General features: G+C 54.8%; 1 protein-coding gene and 1 long non-coding RNA gene across 2 annotated transcripts in view; one reads left to right on the top strand and one right to left on the bottom strand.

The window, feature by feature from the left end:
- MYO18B (myosin XVIIIB) overlaps nt 1–3,290 on the top strand; it is a 56,984-nt gene extending 53,694 nt beyond the window's left edge. The window contains exons 43-44 of the mRNA XM_048323171.1: nt 531–1,822; nt 2,592–3,290. Coding sequence (XP_048179128.1) covers nt 531–1,821 — 1,291 coding nt within the window. The 3' untranslated portion in view covers nt 1,822; nt 2,592–3,290. The remainder of the gene's footprint in view (nt 1–530; nt 1,823–2,591) is intronic.
- A 6,151-nt stretch (nt 3,291–9,441) lies between these two features.
- Nucleotides 9,442–13,968, bottom strand: LOC125335372. Its single transcript, XR_007207430.1, has 2 exons — nt 13,834–13,968; nt 9,442–10,616 (listed from the first exon to the last, which is right to left on the bottom strand). It is a non-coding gene; the product is annotated as an uncharacterized LOC125335372 (long non-coding RNA).
- Between the last annotated feature and the right edge of the window lie 92 nt (nt 13,969–14,060).

Here is a 14,060-nt window from a genome sequence, read left to right as displayed (position 1 = left end):
CAGGGCTGAGCAGAGGTGGATCCCACGTGGTTCCTGCACCAGCCCTTGTCCCAGGTGTGGTCCTGTCTGGCCGTCCCCCCTCGCTGTGCAGCTGCTGCCCAGGTGTTGCAGGGCTCCTGCAGTTCAGAACTGTTAGAGCAGCAGCCTGGGTGAAACATGCCCAGCAATAACAGTGAGATGCGTCGGGGGTGCGCTGCGAGCTGGTTTCATAAAATTTTAGTGAATAATCTTTGGCTTTGACAGAAATAAAATAAATCCTACATATTGCTGTAATCTGTCAAGAAAAAGGATATTTGGAGGTAAGTGTTGGCTTGGCAGAGCTGAAGCCAACACCACACGCTCTACACCAGGAATTACCCGGCCTGGCTGACCTGGGCTAAGATAAAATCCTTGGGCGTTGCCCAACTGCTGGATGCAGCAGTGAGTTTATCCCGAGACTCCCATGCCAATGCCGGCTTTTCACGTGCTGAATGACATCCCAGTCACTGGGAATCCCCCAGTCTAAACTAACACCAATTTCTGTCGTTCAGGGTGAGCAGAGACACCAAGGAGCCCGCTCTGAGTCGGCCGCTGTCCTCCCGGAGCTCTTCCAGGCCTGGCGAGGCTGCAGATCCGGGGAGGACGGCGAGTCCCCTGCTGGGGGCCAGAAGACGGGACTGTGGAAAACCTCTGGCAGAAGAAGAGGAGCTGGAGAGCCCAAAGAAGCCCACGGATAGGACAGGAGAGACGTCCCCATCGCTGCTGCGGCGGGGCAGCTCCCCGGCTGCGGACGGGAGGTTCTCCAGCGCGGTGTCTCCGCCGGTGCCCAGCAGAAGGAGGCTCTCAGTGGCATCGGGGCCGGTGCCCAGCTCGGCTGCCCTCTCCGAGTACGTGGAGGAGCTGCGGCGGCAGCGGGCAGCGGAGCGGGAGCCGGGGCTGCCCACGCTGGGGGCGGACACCTCTCCGCTCCCCATTTACCGCACCACCGGTGCCGCGGCCCTGCGGCGCTGCCGGGCGGTCCCGGCGGCCGAGGAGCCCCTGGGGAGGCTGGAGGGGGGTCAGGCAGGGGAAGGGGAGGGAGCAGGTGCCAGCCTCGCACGCTCCTCTAGCCTGCGGAGCATGGCCTCGGAGCCAGCCGAGCCCTCGCGTTCCCCAGCGCTGAAGAGGGCATCGAAATTCGGCTCCTACGACTCCCTCCTGCCGGCCCTCGACGGCTCCGGCCGCCGGCCGAGCTCCCCGGCTGCCGGGGTGGAGGTGCTGGGTGTGTCACGGCTGAGCTCCTGGAGGAGCTGCCTGGAGCCGTCGCTGGAGGACGTGGAGCTGGGGAAGGAGCCTGAGGGATTTCTGAGCTCCCTGTCCAGCGATGGGCTGGGTGAGGGGAAGGCGAGTGACCCCTTCAGCTGGCGAATACCCACCCTCAACTATGAGAGGAGAACCAAGGTTGACTTTGACGATTTCCTGCCGGCCATCCGCAAGTCCCGCTCCACCAGCAGCCTGGCCAGACCCCGCAGGGACAGAAGGGACGGCCACCGGCCCCTCACCGTGCGCTTCGAGGATGAGGCCATAGCGGGCACTCTGGAGTCCTCCGAGACCAAGGGCACGGCCAAGAGCAGCCGGGAAGAGCCCGGAGACCTCTCGGACACCTCCTCATCCTCTGGCTCCCACCTCTCCTCCCGGAGTGCCGACAGCATCAAGCGCCGGCCGCAGCCCCCGAGAGGGGACGGGGAGGGCTCCAGCAGCAGAGGCAGCAGCCAGGGCAGCGGGATGAGCCGCCGTGCCGAGGCTGAGGGGAAGGAGGACGATGTCAGCAGCATCATGAAGAAGTACCTGGGCAAAGACTGAGGTAACTGTGCTGAGCCACTGAGCTCAGAGCTGTGGGGGCGCGTTTGGGATGCTGGCTCTGATCCACGGTCCTTTGGTGCCTGTGCTGATGCTGGGGAGTGTGTGAGGACGGGGTACCTCAGGGCAGCTGGAGTCCCTGTGCTCCTCCTGGCATGTCAGAGCATCCCAGGGCTGCCAGGGTGTCCCTCGGGGTGTGTGGCACTGGGACTGGCCCCCCCCTTGCCTTTGCACCTTCAGGGCTGCAATGGGGACGCTTCTGTTGCCAGGGACAGCCCCAGCAGAGCCGTCCACAGCACCAGCTCAGAATTCACTGGGGTTTCCCAAAACAGCATCCCTCAGCTCCCACCCTAGCACCCAGCAGACACATCCCCCCAAGGCCCTCGAGCGCTCTCTCCTCAGGGGCCCAAGTTTCTTTTGGTGATTAGAAATCAGCTCGGGCTGGATGCTGGGAGTTCCCTCTCTGGAGAACAGGGCTCCTGCCTGGCCCAGACATCCTTCCCCCAGTCATCAACAGCCCCCGACACCCACTTGGCTGCCATGTCTGGATTGCAACTGACACTTGGAAAATTAGGATTTATTGCTGCAATCCAGGTTTGAAAGCAGAGTCCCTAATGAATGCGCCAGAACTGTAATTAAGTGTTTAAAATAGATTAGAAAAACATTTTGTAAAACCACTGCCTTTAGAGTAACTTATTGGATGTCAAGCTGTGACCAGATTGACTAAGCCAACACACGAAGGGAGCGTGTTTTAATAAAACATTTCTTTCCAGGAAGCAAATCTGCATAATGCAACGTCCCACTTTCTGCAGGATTCCTTTCGATCAAGCGCAGCAGCCGGCCCCGACGAGGAGCCACGTTGGGCACACGGCTTCCCTGCTCCTGGCAGAACCACCTCACGTGAGCAGAGACTGCAGGTGGCTCCACGAAAGTCATGGGATGGTTCTACAAACTTTTTTGGTCTTGGACACGGTTTCCTTGTGCTCCTGCCCCGTTTCCCAGCGCCGCAGCTTTGCTCAGGGCCAGCCGCGGGGATGAGGACTTTCCTGTTCTCCTGCAGTTTTTTGACGTGGGAGTTGGTGCTTTAATTAAAACCCAGCGGCTGCCACAGATGCTGAGGACATGTCATGGCCAGGGAAAGGCCACGCTGGGAGGAGCTGGAGGAACACCAAACCCCTCCTTTGTAACCCAGAGCTGCAGCCCGGGTGTCTCATCCAACATTGCACTGCTCAAAAACCATCTTTGAGAAGGCTCTTGGGTCTCAGTGTGGCACCCAGCAACAGCAGAGCTCAGAACCATTTATAGTTCCACAGGTATTTGAAGATGGATCTGTCTGTGCTTCCATGGCTCCAGCCTGTGGGGGATATCTGGGCACATCCCAGTGGCATGCCAGGCACGTGGTGTGGGGGGCAGTGGGAGGCTCTATTTAATGCCTGCTTGGTTTTTACACAATAAAATATTTGCTTCTTTGACACGCAGGTCCCTTCTCGTTATTCCGTTCCCCACGGTGGGAGCAGGTCCATGGGAGTGGTGCAGTGCAGAGCCCAGCCCGTCCTTCCACATGCACAAAAAGCTCTTTTCTCAGCCTCACCCTTCTTTCCTAGAAGAGATCCAAACTTAATCCTTGATCAGAGGTTTGGGGCAAAAGGATCTGTGCACAAATCTGTCCTCTTCCATCAGCAATTTCCAAGTCATTTGCTTGGCTGGGAAATTTGCACCAATTTGCACAACCTCCCTGGACCCCCCGGGACAGCCAGGGGGCAATGGCAGCTTGAAAAGCCAGTTGGGCACTGTTCAGCATTTTGTTTTGCCTGTTGGATTCTTCACCTTCAGTTCTAATTTAAAGCGAAGGCCTTGCAGCAAGCAGCATTTTCCTTGTCAGCAATGGATGAGGAGCCTGGGGATGAGGCCTCACATCAGCACTTTGCTCGGCCGCCTGTCAGCAGTTCCTGGCGATTCCTCGGTCCCTGCAGGGCCAGCAGCCTGGCAGGAGGCAGCTCTGCTCAGGGTGACATTCCCTGTGCTCCCACGTGTCCCTTTCACGATGTGTGCCTCATGCAAGAAGGCAGCAAATGAAGAAATTGCCTCTAATTAGTTTAAAATTGGTCTTTTTTTAATGATTCTGCTGTTTCTGGGAGAGAAAAGCAAGTGCTTTTCTCTTTGCAGCAAGTATTTCTCCCCAGAGGGATTTCATAGAAGGAGGGAATCACAGAAGGGTTTGGGTGGGACGGGACCTTAAAAATCATCCAGTTCCTTCCTCTGCCATGGGCAGGGACACCTTCCACTGTCCCAGGCTGCTCCAAGCCCCAATGTCCAACCTGGCCTTGGACACTGCCAGGGATCCAGGGGCAGCCACAGCTTCTCTGGGCACCCTGTGCCAGGGCCTGCCCACCCTCCCAGGGAACAATTCCTTCCCAATATCCCATCCATCCCTGCCCTCTGGCAGTGGGAAGCCATTTCCCTTCGTCCCGTCCCTCCATCCCTTGTCCCCAGTCCCTCTCCAGCTCTCCTGGAGCCCCTTTAGGCCCTGGAAGGGGCTCTGAGCTCTCCCTGGAGCCTTCTCTTGTCCAGGTGAACGCCCCCAGCTCTCCCAACCTGGCTCCATGGCAGAGGCAGCAGCCCTTGGGAGCCCAGCCTGCCCAGAGCCAACTGCTGGCACCTGAGGGGAGGGACACCAGTGGCACCTGGAGGAGGGACACCCAGGGCCAGGAATCCAGTGCTGCCCCACCTTTGGCTTCTGAAGTCAGACCTACAACCACCACCAGCTGAGGTGTCTCTTTGCAGCTCGTTTTTAATCTAATCTCCAAACGTGACATAAATTGCTCATTATTTGTGGCTGTAGCAAAATGATTTCTTTGACACGAAGCCTTTGATTTGGAATTACTACAGCGTTGGCTTTGCTGGAAATTAAGCTGTTCCTATTTCAACTTGCAGGAGAAAAGCAGATTTGTGTGTAATACGCTGACTTCTTTCTTTTCCTTTTGCTTTGCAGGACACAAAGGAAATTGCTCTGTCACTTGGAATGGCTGTGCACATCCTTTAATGACAAACCAGGACAAAACGATGCTTGGCCTGGAGCGTTTCAGGCTGAGTCCAGAGAATTGTTTGCCCTTGGAGCAGCCAGAGAGCAAAGCTCACGGATGGTGAGACCGAGCCATCCATCAGTGCTGGCCAGCGGAAAATACGGCGTGTGCACGGCACAGGAGAGAAAGCTCCTGTTCCTCACTCCCCCCAGAATGCTCAGGAGACACAAAAACGATGGCTGAGCCAGCCAGGAGCAGGACCATGGCCATTTATAGCCTGGAGTGGGAGGACAGGAGTTATTCCCTTTGCCCCTGTGTTTCAGTACATTCTCCTGCTTCCAGCACAAGAGCTTTGCCCTGTGCTGCTGGCAAGGATGGGAAGTGTGGAGGCTCCACGTCACCCCTGGAGAAGGGATCCTGTCAGCCAGGATCCTTCACCCAAGTGCATCTCAGAGCTGGGATCAGCAGGAATGTGAGGGTAATGCCCCTGGACCCCAGCACCCCACAGCAGCCATCCCTCCCTCTCCGGGAAGGGCAGACCCTGGCAAAGGGAAATATCTCCGCAGCAAATGCAAAAAGCATCAAGCAACGAGACTGCCAAGTCTCTAATTAGCGCAATTAAAGCGTGCTCTTTTCTTCCACTGGCTGTGCCTGTGGAAAGCCCTCCTCAGAGGAGTGATCTCTGTAAGAGCTCCTTCTCTGCATGATGCCCATCACTCAGGATTGAGTGTCCAGAGCTATCCTGCAGCACTCCCGGTGCTAGGACCGGCTGCTTTCCTGCTGGCAGAGCTGCCTTTGGCTCGTCACATCCATCTCTCAGGGAGAATCCAGCAGCACTGAGCGTGAGCTGGGCAGGCTTGGGTGCAATTCCCAGTCCCTTCTGAGGTGGGTACCAGGGCTGGAGACCCCCCTGGTCTCCCCATCACCCCCCTGAATCATGGCACCTTTGCTGTGCTGAGCATCAGGGAGATCATAGAATTCCTGAGTTGCAAGGGACTCACAGGGATCATCAATCCAACTCCTAGTCCTGTGCCACACCACCCCGAGAATCCTACCATGTGCCTGAGGTGCTCTGTGGCCTCCTCCAATGCTCTCAGAGCAATCAGGGAACTCCATTTACTGCACTTCCAAGTGATTAGCCACGTCCATGAGCCTCTTTTCCAACAAATAAGCTGGTCTTCCCAACGCCTGTATCTGTGAATGCTTGGCTTTGACTCCTAGCTCTGCTCAGAGGGATGGGAACCACCCAGAGCTGCACATCCTCACCTGATAGAGCAGCCAGGGTTGTCCTGATGGGTTGGTGGCTCTGGCAGCAGGATGGGGACGTGGAAGCCCCACCTCTCCTGCACCATGTTCAGCTCCTGCTCGCGCTGACAGGATTCAATTTCACGGCACTTGGATGAAGGGAGTTAATTCCCGATTGCTGCCATGCATGGAGCCTCTCTGCCATTAAATGTGTCCCTTCCAAAAGGGAGATAGAATTGAAATTGTTCTTCCTTCCGGTGGCTCAGCAGGCGTGGCAGCCTCCCCCTGCCCCCTGCTCACTGCTTGCTCTTGAGGCTGGGCTCGTGCTCCAGCAGCTCCGGCAGTGGCCAAGCCCATCCCCAGCACAGGGACTTCCAAATGGGTTTGGAATGGGGGAAAAGGGTCCGTGAAGAGATGAGCCAAGTCCTTGGCATGGCGTGGCACGGCAGGGATGGATGGAAAATTAAAATGGACTGGGTTTGCCAAAGCAGTGCAGCCTTGGGCACCCTCCTCATCCCTGTGCGGATGGAGAGTGGGAATTGTGTCTCTGTGCTGTGCAGGACCACTGAGGGTGACCCCAAGTCCCCTGTCCCCACCAAAATCAGGATCTTAGCCCTTCCCAGGGTGTCCCTCATTGCCGATGCTGGAGTGGGAACAGTAGGGAGGAAGGCAGGATGTGCTCCCTGCCCAGCTCCCGCCTTTCCCCCTCGCTCAGGGCCATCTGTCAGGCTGGGGCTTGGTTTTATCAGGCTGAGCTTTATCCTTATTGAAGTCCCGCTGGGATTCCTGCCTCAGTGCCAGCCAGCCCACACCCTCCTGCCGCGCCGCTGACAGGTGCGTGCTGCGCTCCAGCGAGGCTCCTGGCGATCCTGGCGGAGCCCAGAGCATCCCGGATCATCTGGGAATATCATCCACCCCACACACACACACATGCCAGCACCTCACTCTCTCTGAGGGGGAAAAATCCCTGAAGGTGGGACAAGGAGTCAGAGGAAGGAGTGGGGTGTCTGGGCTGAGGCTCTGCTGGGCTCAGTTTAGGCTGACGCTGATCCTGCTGCTCCAGGGGCCTGGAAAAGCTGAGATCCAGATGGCAAAGGGGGATGTGGTGGGGCTGTTCAGTGACCTCCCCAGGCTGGAATCTGCCCAGGAGCAGTAGGGACAGGACTGGCTCTGCTCCAGACCCCCACGTGTCCCTGGATGGCTCCTGGTCTCTCTCAACTCAAAATGTCCAGAAAATGTATTATATGCATTATATAATATATATATATAATGTATCTTCTATATTAAATATATAATATATACATTAAATATATTGTGTATTTTATATATTAAATATATTATGTATCATATCCAGCTAATATATATTTTGCATATTCATTATAAAGAAATCATTAGATATAAATAGATGTTAGATACATATTATCTATTGATACACCTTACAATTACATTGTCTACTGTATATTATGTAAGATGTTATATATTCTGTGTTCTGTATCCTGTATGATGTATTTTATTGATGTGTTCTATATTTATAGAGGAGCTTGCTAAGTCATCAAATGACTGATACAGTAGGGAAAAACCACTATAATTATCCTCATTCTATTTTCCACTTTCACTAAATGTACTTTTGAGCTGTTATAATGGCTATAATTAATTTTTGGTTGTTATTTTGGAGTGCAAGCCCACGCAGGCCTTTCCCACCTGTGCCCAAGAGATCACTTTTACAACACACCCACAGAAGGCCACCCTGGCCATTAAGGAAAATCGCTGCCAAATGAGCTTTATACAAATTAGATTTTGCTGGACAGACAGTGAACATTCCCAGTAATTTGGATTGTGCTAAATAATTTATAAGAGGACTGAAGGCAGGATGGGTCCTCATTTGCTCACCCATGTGATGAAGAGGGAGCTGCCACTGCTGGGCATAAACCTCCACACACTGGCCGTGGCTTTGGGGGGAAAGGGTTGTTTTTCCCTCAACTCCCAGTCAAGCTGCTCTTTCTGAGTGATTAATTTCTCTGAATCTAAGTCCTGAAAGAACAGCCAGAGCTTAATTACAGTGCAAGGTCTTTGTGCTTGTGCGGCACATTGCAAATCAGCCGAGGAGAGAGCTCCTGCTGCAGGAACCCTTCCAGAGCCCCTTGCTGGCACTGGGGCACCTGGAGCAGAGGGAGGGTTTTAAAGGGAATAAAACCCACCCAGCAGAAGCAAATCCCAGATCTGAGGCTGATTTGCATTCCTGTTGCAGACCTTCGGGCTGGCACTGACTCCAACCCACCCAGGCATCACCTACAGCAAAAATCCAAAACTGGGGCGAACTGGTGCTGCTGAAAATGCTTTTCCTAAGGAATATTCATGTTTTCATCTGCTGGCTGGAGCAGCCAGGGCACCATGGCTGTGCCTTGGGAAAAGGGCCCCTCGGAGCTGGCTGTGACCCTGAGCTTGTCACGCTGCTGCCACTTTTTGCTTATGTGTCAGAAATAGCTCAAGGTCTCGGGGGTTTTAAGACAAAGGTTTGGTACCTGTCCATTTTAATTACTCTCCAACAGCACCGCCTTTGTCAGCTGCCATCCTGAAGGATAAAGCCATCCTGCTTTGCCAGAGTTTCCCAGCAGTGGTGGGTGGGATTTCGCAGGGATTTTGTCTGCCTGGTGCTGTACAAACACACCCAGGAGAGGTGCCAGGGAGGGGGAACAGGGTTTGGTGCTGGGGTGCCCTGGGCAGGCACCAGGACCAGCACTAGGACCAGCACCAGGACGTGGCAGCTCAGCCGAGCACGGGGAACGTGGGCAGGGATCCAGGGAAACAGGACTCTGTGCTGGAAACGTGAACATGTGCTTTCTGGAAAGTGCCAAGAAAGCAACATTTGGAGGTTAAGAAATGGCAGAAAACAGACAGATTTTTCCATGCGAAATTCGCAGAAATGACGACTGCGAGCTTGGCGGAGCGCAAGCTGTGCATTTTGGGTGATTAATTCTTTAATATTTGCAGGGGGCTTTGGGCTCCTCAGATGAAAGATGTCAGTGGCATGGCTGTGATGGGTGGCCGAGGACAACGCAGGACTAATGGGGTGTAGGAAGGGGAATGTGAGTCCCCTTTTTCCCTGTGGGTGGTGGGATGGGCTGGAGGTGCAAACCAGATGTGTGAGGGGGCACACCCAGGGCACACCTGGAGGGTTTTGTGCTCACATCCCTGACCCCAGCTGGAGCACTGTGAAATGGCACTGCCTGCTCCCCCGTCTCACCTCTGCACCCCCCAATATCTTAGCGTTGTGGTTTTGAGCCCAAAACACCCTGCAGATTAAATTATTTATTCCTATGAAATGTGCTTACAACTGCAGAAATGATTCACTTAATTGAGAGTGCAGCCAGCGTTTTAATAAAACTATAAAAGGGTGAAACGTGCATAAACAGAAGAAAAGTGTTTAATCTCAGCACAATCACTTGATGTTCGTGAGAGCATTTAGCTTCCAATATAGCAAAGCAAATAATACTGAGATCCCATGAGCAAAGGGATATTTTTAGCCTTTTGCACAAGCCCTGGGTTTAAATCTGACATTATAATTGTGAATTATGGTAGTCCATTACCATAGGTACAGGAGGTTCTGACCAGCCAGGGGATCACGTTACTAATGGCTGCCACAGGTTGGCTGTGGTGACAGCAACCCCTTGGGACTGCCGTGCCCTGGGTGACACCACCGAGGTGGCATTGCAGCACGTGGCACCGTGGGCACAGCATTGGTGCAGGGTCAGAGTGGCAAACTTGTGTTGAAGCTACTCCTGCCTGTGCTCTAGAGCTGGGACCAGCACCTTTTTGTCACGGGATGTGGGACTGGCACCCTCCTGTCACTGGATATGGGACCAGCATCCTCCTGTCACTGGATATGGAACCAGCATCCTCCTGTCACTGGATATGGGACCGGCATCCTCCTGTCACTGGATATGGGACTGGCACCCTCCTGTCACTGGATATGGGACTGGCACCCTCCTGTCACTGGATATGGGACCAGCACCCTCCTGGGCTTCCCTGGAGGAGCTGGGTGAGGGCTGAGGCTCTCTGAGCCCCCTACTGCTCCCCATATCCTCACACCAGTTCCAACAGGCAGCACATCCCTCATTCAGTCTTGTTAATAGCTGGCAGCAGCTCGTCCAGGCTTTGGGATCTGGGATTGCACAGAGTCCATTGGATCTGCTCTGACTCTCAGCAAAACCAGCAGGAGCCCGTTCCCCACCCCGTCGTGTGCTGAGCATCCTCCCAGCACCAGGTATGAGGCAGGGAGATGGGGAACCTCTCAAAATCTGGGATTCAGACTCCCTGCTCACAGCCTGCTCTCCGAGAAAAGCACTTGTGTGGCGTACTGTAACCAAGGAGACTGGGAACTCGGGGAATGGCCAGTCCCACTTATCAGGAGCTTTTCTTCATCTCTGCTGGTGCACAGGATTGTGCTTGGTTTAATAAAGAGGTTGAAACGGCGTCGCCCTTTGCAGAGAGAGACAATTCTTCACCAGGCACTGACGTCCCAGCTGGCATCTGCCGATAGGAAAAGATGGACAGCTTAGGAATCAGCGCAGCCAGAGGCTGGAATTCTCTGCACTCCTCCAGGCATCAAACTTCCATCTGAATTGCAGGAATTACCAGGCAGCTTCCAAGCCCTGGCATTGCGGGAAAGGCTCCTCGTGCCAGCTGGGGTGGGGATTTGGGGGGCTGAATCCAGAGGGACCCCTGGGCTGTGCCCAGAAGACATGGAGATAGAGATGAGTGGGAAAATCCCAGTGGATGCTGCACTGTCGCCTCTGCGGCCCCCAGCAAGGTGCTGCTCCTTCCATCTGCGGGACAGAGCATTAACATATTCCTGCCTATCTCAGAGCCTGCTCCTGGGGAGGAAAGCCATTATTTAAACATTAATTCCTTGTGTGGGCTCTCCTGCAATAAAGCAGGAGTGCGGAGGTGTTGAAGGAATTACGTTTTTATTTAATCACGGAGTAATTACAGGACCAGAGCTCTACGGAGCTGCTGTGATTGACTTCCCAGCTCAGCCCCGGCTCACGGGAAGGGCCAAACTGTCTGACACCAAACACACAGGGACACCCTCGCCTCAGGCATGGCCACAGCAGCGGTGCCACTGCTGGAGGCTTGTCAGTGTGCCATAGAAATGTAAATAGATAAATATAAATATAGATATCTGTGTATTTACAGCGTCCTGCAAGGAGAGCCCCAGCTCAGACAGGGCTCTGCTTCCAGCGTGGTTTTGCACCTGCACCATGACCCAGAGCAGGTCCCTGGGGCAGCATCCAGGCCATTCTCCAAATTCCAAATTTTGTTCGGACAATATTTACCAAAGGGCAAAGGAATTGCCCCGAGGGTGACAAGTGTAAAAGCACGGCCTGTGGCAGGGCCAGCGGTCCTGGCTTCACTGGGAATAGGAATATGATGGGAAATGTCTCTTCTTCCCATTCCAGGGCAATTACTTAAAAATTCCACCAGTTTTATAAAAAGCTGGTTTTGTGGCCAGAGTGTTCTGCAGGGTCTGGGCTGACTTTCGAGCACAGGCAGTAAGTTCCTCCAGTTGTTTTTGCTCAAGTGAAGATTTTTCTCAGAAAAAACCATCCCAACTTAATTTGAAAACTTCAAGAAGCTGAGAAAACACCACTTCCCCTTGATAATTCGTTCCAGTGGTTAATTGCCTCACTATTAGAAATGTGTCTTTTGTTCTAATTTAAGTGTGTCTGGCTCTGGCTTCCAGTTGTTGGCTCTCGTGTGCTTTCCCTGTTGGATTAAAAGGCCCTTTCAGAGCCTGCTGTATCCCAGGAACATTCTTGCACAGTGGATTCAAGGCACCTCTGGATCCTCCTTCGGCTAAACCCCAGGGACCTCCCTTCCTCCTCGCCTTTCAGTGGTGTTTTTTCAGTCCTCAGAGAATTTTCCTCCTCTTTTATTCACCCTCTCCTGTTTGCCAAACCCCTCTTTAATGAACCACATTTCCCAGCCCTGCATGGAATATTCCCCTCGGTCCCACAGGTGCATCAGGACTGTGCCAGGACCATGGCAACTCCCTAAACCTCACCAGGGTTGTTCTGGGGCCGCTGGCTCCAGCCTTGGAGGATGCCAGAGCCCTAAGAATGCCTGTGGAGCTGCTTTTACTCCTCCAGCCTCTAAATGATTTTCACATTTGATGTTTTCTGGGACGCAGCCTCCCAGTTTGTGAGCATGGCCTATATTTCCTGTGTCTAGATTGCAGCATTGCCTTGGATTTGATTAAAATGTGTTTTCTTCTTGGATGGCAGTAGATTTACCAAGGAACCCAGATCCGCCCGCTCCCGTGGGACACCGTCTCGCCAGCAGTCCCAGAAAACAGGGCTTTTTAACCCAAACTTTGTGGGAAGGGAACTGTTTCTTAATCCCAGAGAATCACCCTCAGCATGGAGCCATCGGCTCCTGGGTGCTGCTGCCAGCACTAAGAGGTTTAGCATCAGCCCCATGGCTTAAGCTCCTTAGTGGGAGCAGCGCTGTGTTTGTGGGAAGATCAGGACTCTGGGATCCCTGTTCCCATCCCGGCAGCCTGGGAAGCACTGAGGGAATTCCCTGCCCTGCGAAGTCCTTGTGGCCCTCCTGCAGCTGCTGCCACAGCCACTGGCACACCCTGGAGGGCGAGGGGTGGCCAAGCCACCCTCTGAGGAAAGAAGAGGGTGACAATGCACCCTCCAGGGCTCTGGCTTGGCCACCAGACCACAAGCGAGGGCCCAGCCCCATGGTGCTGCTCCTGGGTTATCCAGCAGCAAACGGTCCCAAAGAGGCCATGGGAGAGCTGTTGGTTCCTGGGAAATGCAGGTGGGAAAGCTGAGGGTGCTGGTGGTGCCCTGCAGGTGGATGGCACCGCACAGGCACCGGAGCAGCCCCATCCCAGGCCGGGCATGTGCCCGCGGTGGCTGTGGCGCCCGGAGCTGGCACTGGCCCAGCCCTGCTGGCAGTCACGGGCTCTCAGCAGTCAGATGTCACCTCTAGCGATGGCTCCAGCCAGCGGCAGCGGCGTTCCAGCTCCGTGCAGTGCGGGAACACGGCAGCTCTGCTCCCGGAGCGCTGACACCGGCAGCGTCCAGCGCCGGGGACAGCGCGGGCACCGCGGTCAGCGCTGCACGGGCTAATTAATGGCGATGGCATCACCCAGCCTTAAAAACCCCATCCCAGGGACATTCCTCAATCCCAGCACAGCCCTGGAGCCACTTCCTTCATTCCCACATTGCTGGGACTTTGTGTCACCACCAGGTGAGTGGCGCAGCACCGGGTCCCTGCTTGGTGGTGGCTTTTTGACCTGTCCATCCCCCCTGGGGACACCGCAGCGAGCTCGCTGGGAATACTCATGGATTGCTCCTTGCGGGTGAGTGCAGACACGGCCCCGCTCCTTCCTCCTGGCTGGGTGACAAACAGGAAGGGACCACGCGACACCCACCGCCACACGGCAGGAGGAGATGCGGGGGCGTTTCCTCGGCAATGAGGAAATCTCTGGCAGCTTCTTTGAGCATCGCTCAAAGGGCCGGTTCCCTCCTTCAACTAGCCCAGTGCGAGGCAAAAAGGGACCTCTGCCCTGCACGGGAGAGTTCATAAATCATCGATGCTCAGCCATCCTCCCACCAGAGCCAGGGTGGAAGTGCTCACAGAGGCTCCTTGTGGACCTGCCCCTCCTCCTCCGAGGTCTTCCACAGCGCCGGCACGAAACCATGGAGTAAATAAAGATGAGACTCTTACTCACCGCTGCCCACGTGAATCATCGCTGGATCCCGTTAGGGCAGCCAAGGAAAACGCTCCGTTTTCCCAGACCTCTGCAAACTAAAAAAAGCAATCCTGGCTGTCCTCTCGCCCTTGCTCTGGGCTGTGCCGGTGGTGCTGAGCTGCCAGAGCCCAGCACAGGGAGCCTTTGCCAAGCAGCTGCAGCCGGCACAGAACAGAGCCCGGGCTGTGCTCTCGCAGCCTGTGCTG

Source organism: Corvus hawaiiensis, chromosome 18, assembly GCF_020740725.1.
Source record: "Corvus hawaiiensis isolate bCorHaw1 chromosome 18, bCorHaw1.pri.cur, whole genome shotgun sequence".
NCBI classification, from domain to species: Eukaryota; Metazoa; Chordata; class Aves; order Passeriformes; family Corvidae; genus Corvus; species Corvus hawaiiensis.
Note: the sequence above shows the minus strand (reverse complement) of the source record. Positions and strands in the feature narration are given on the sequence as shown.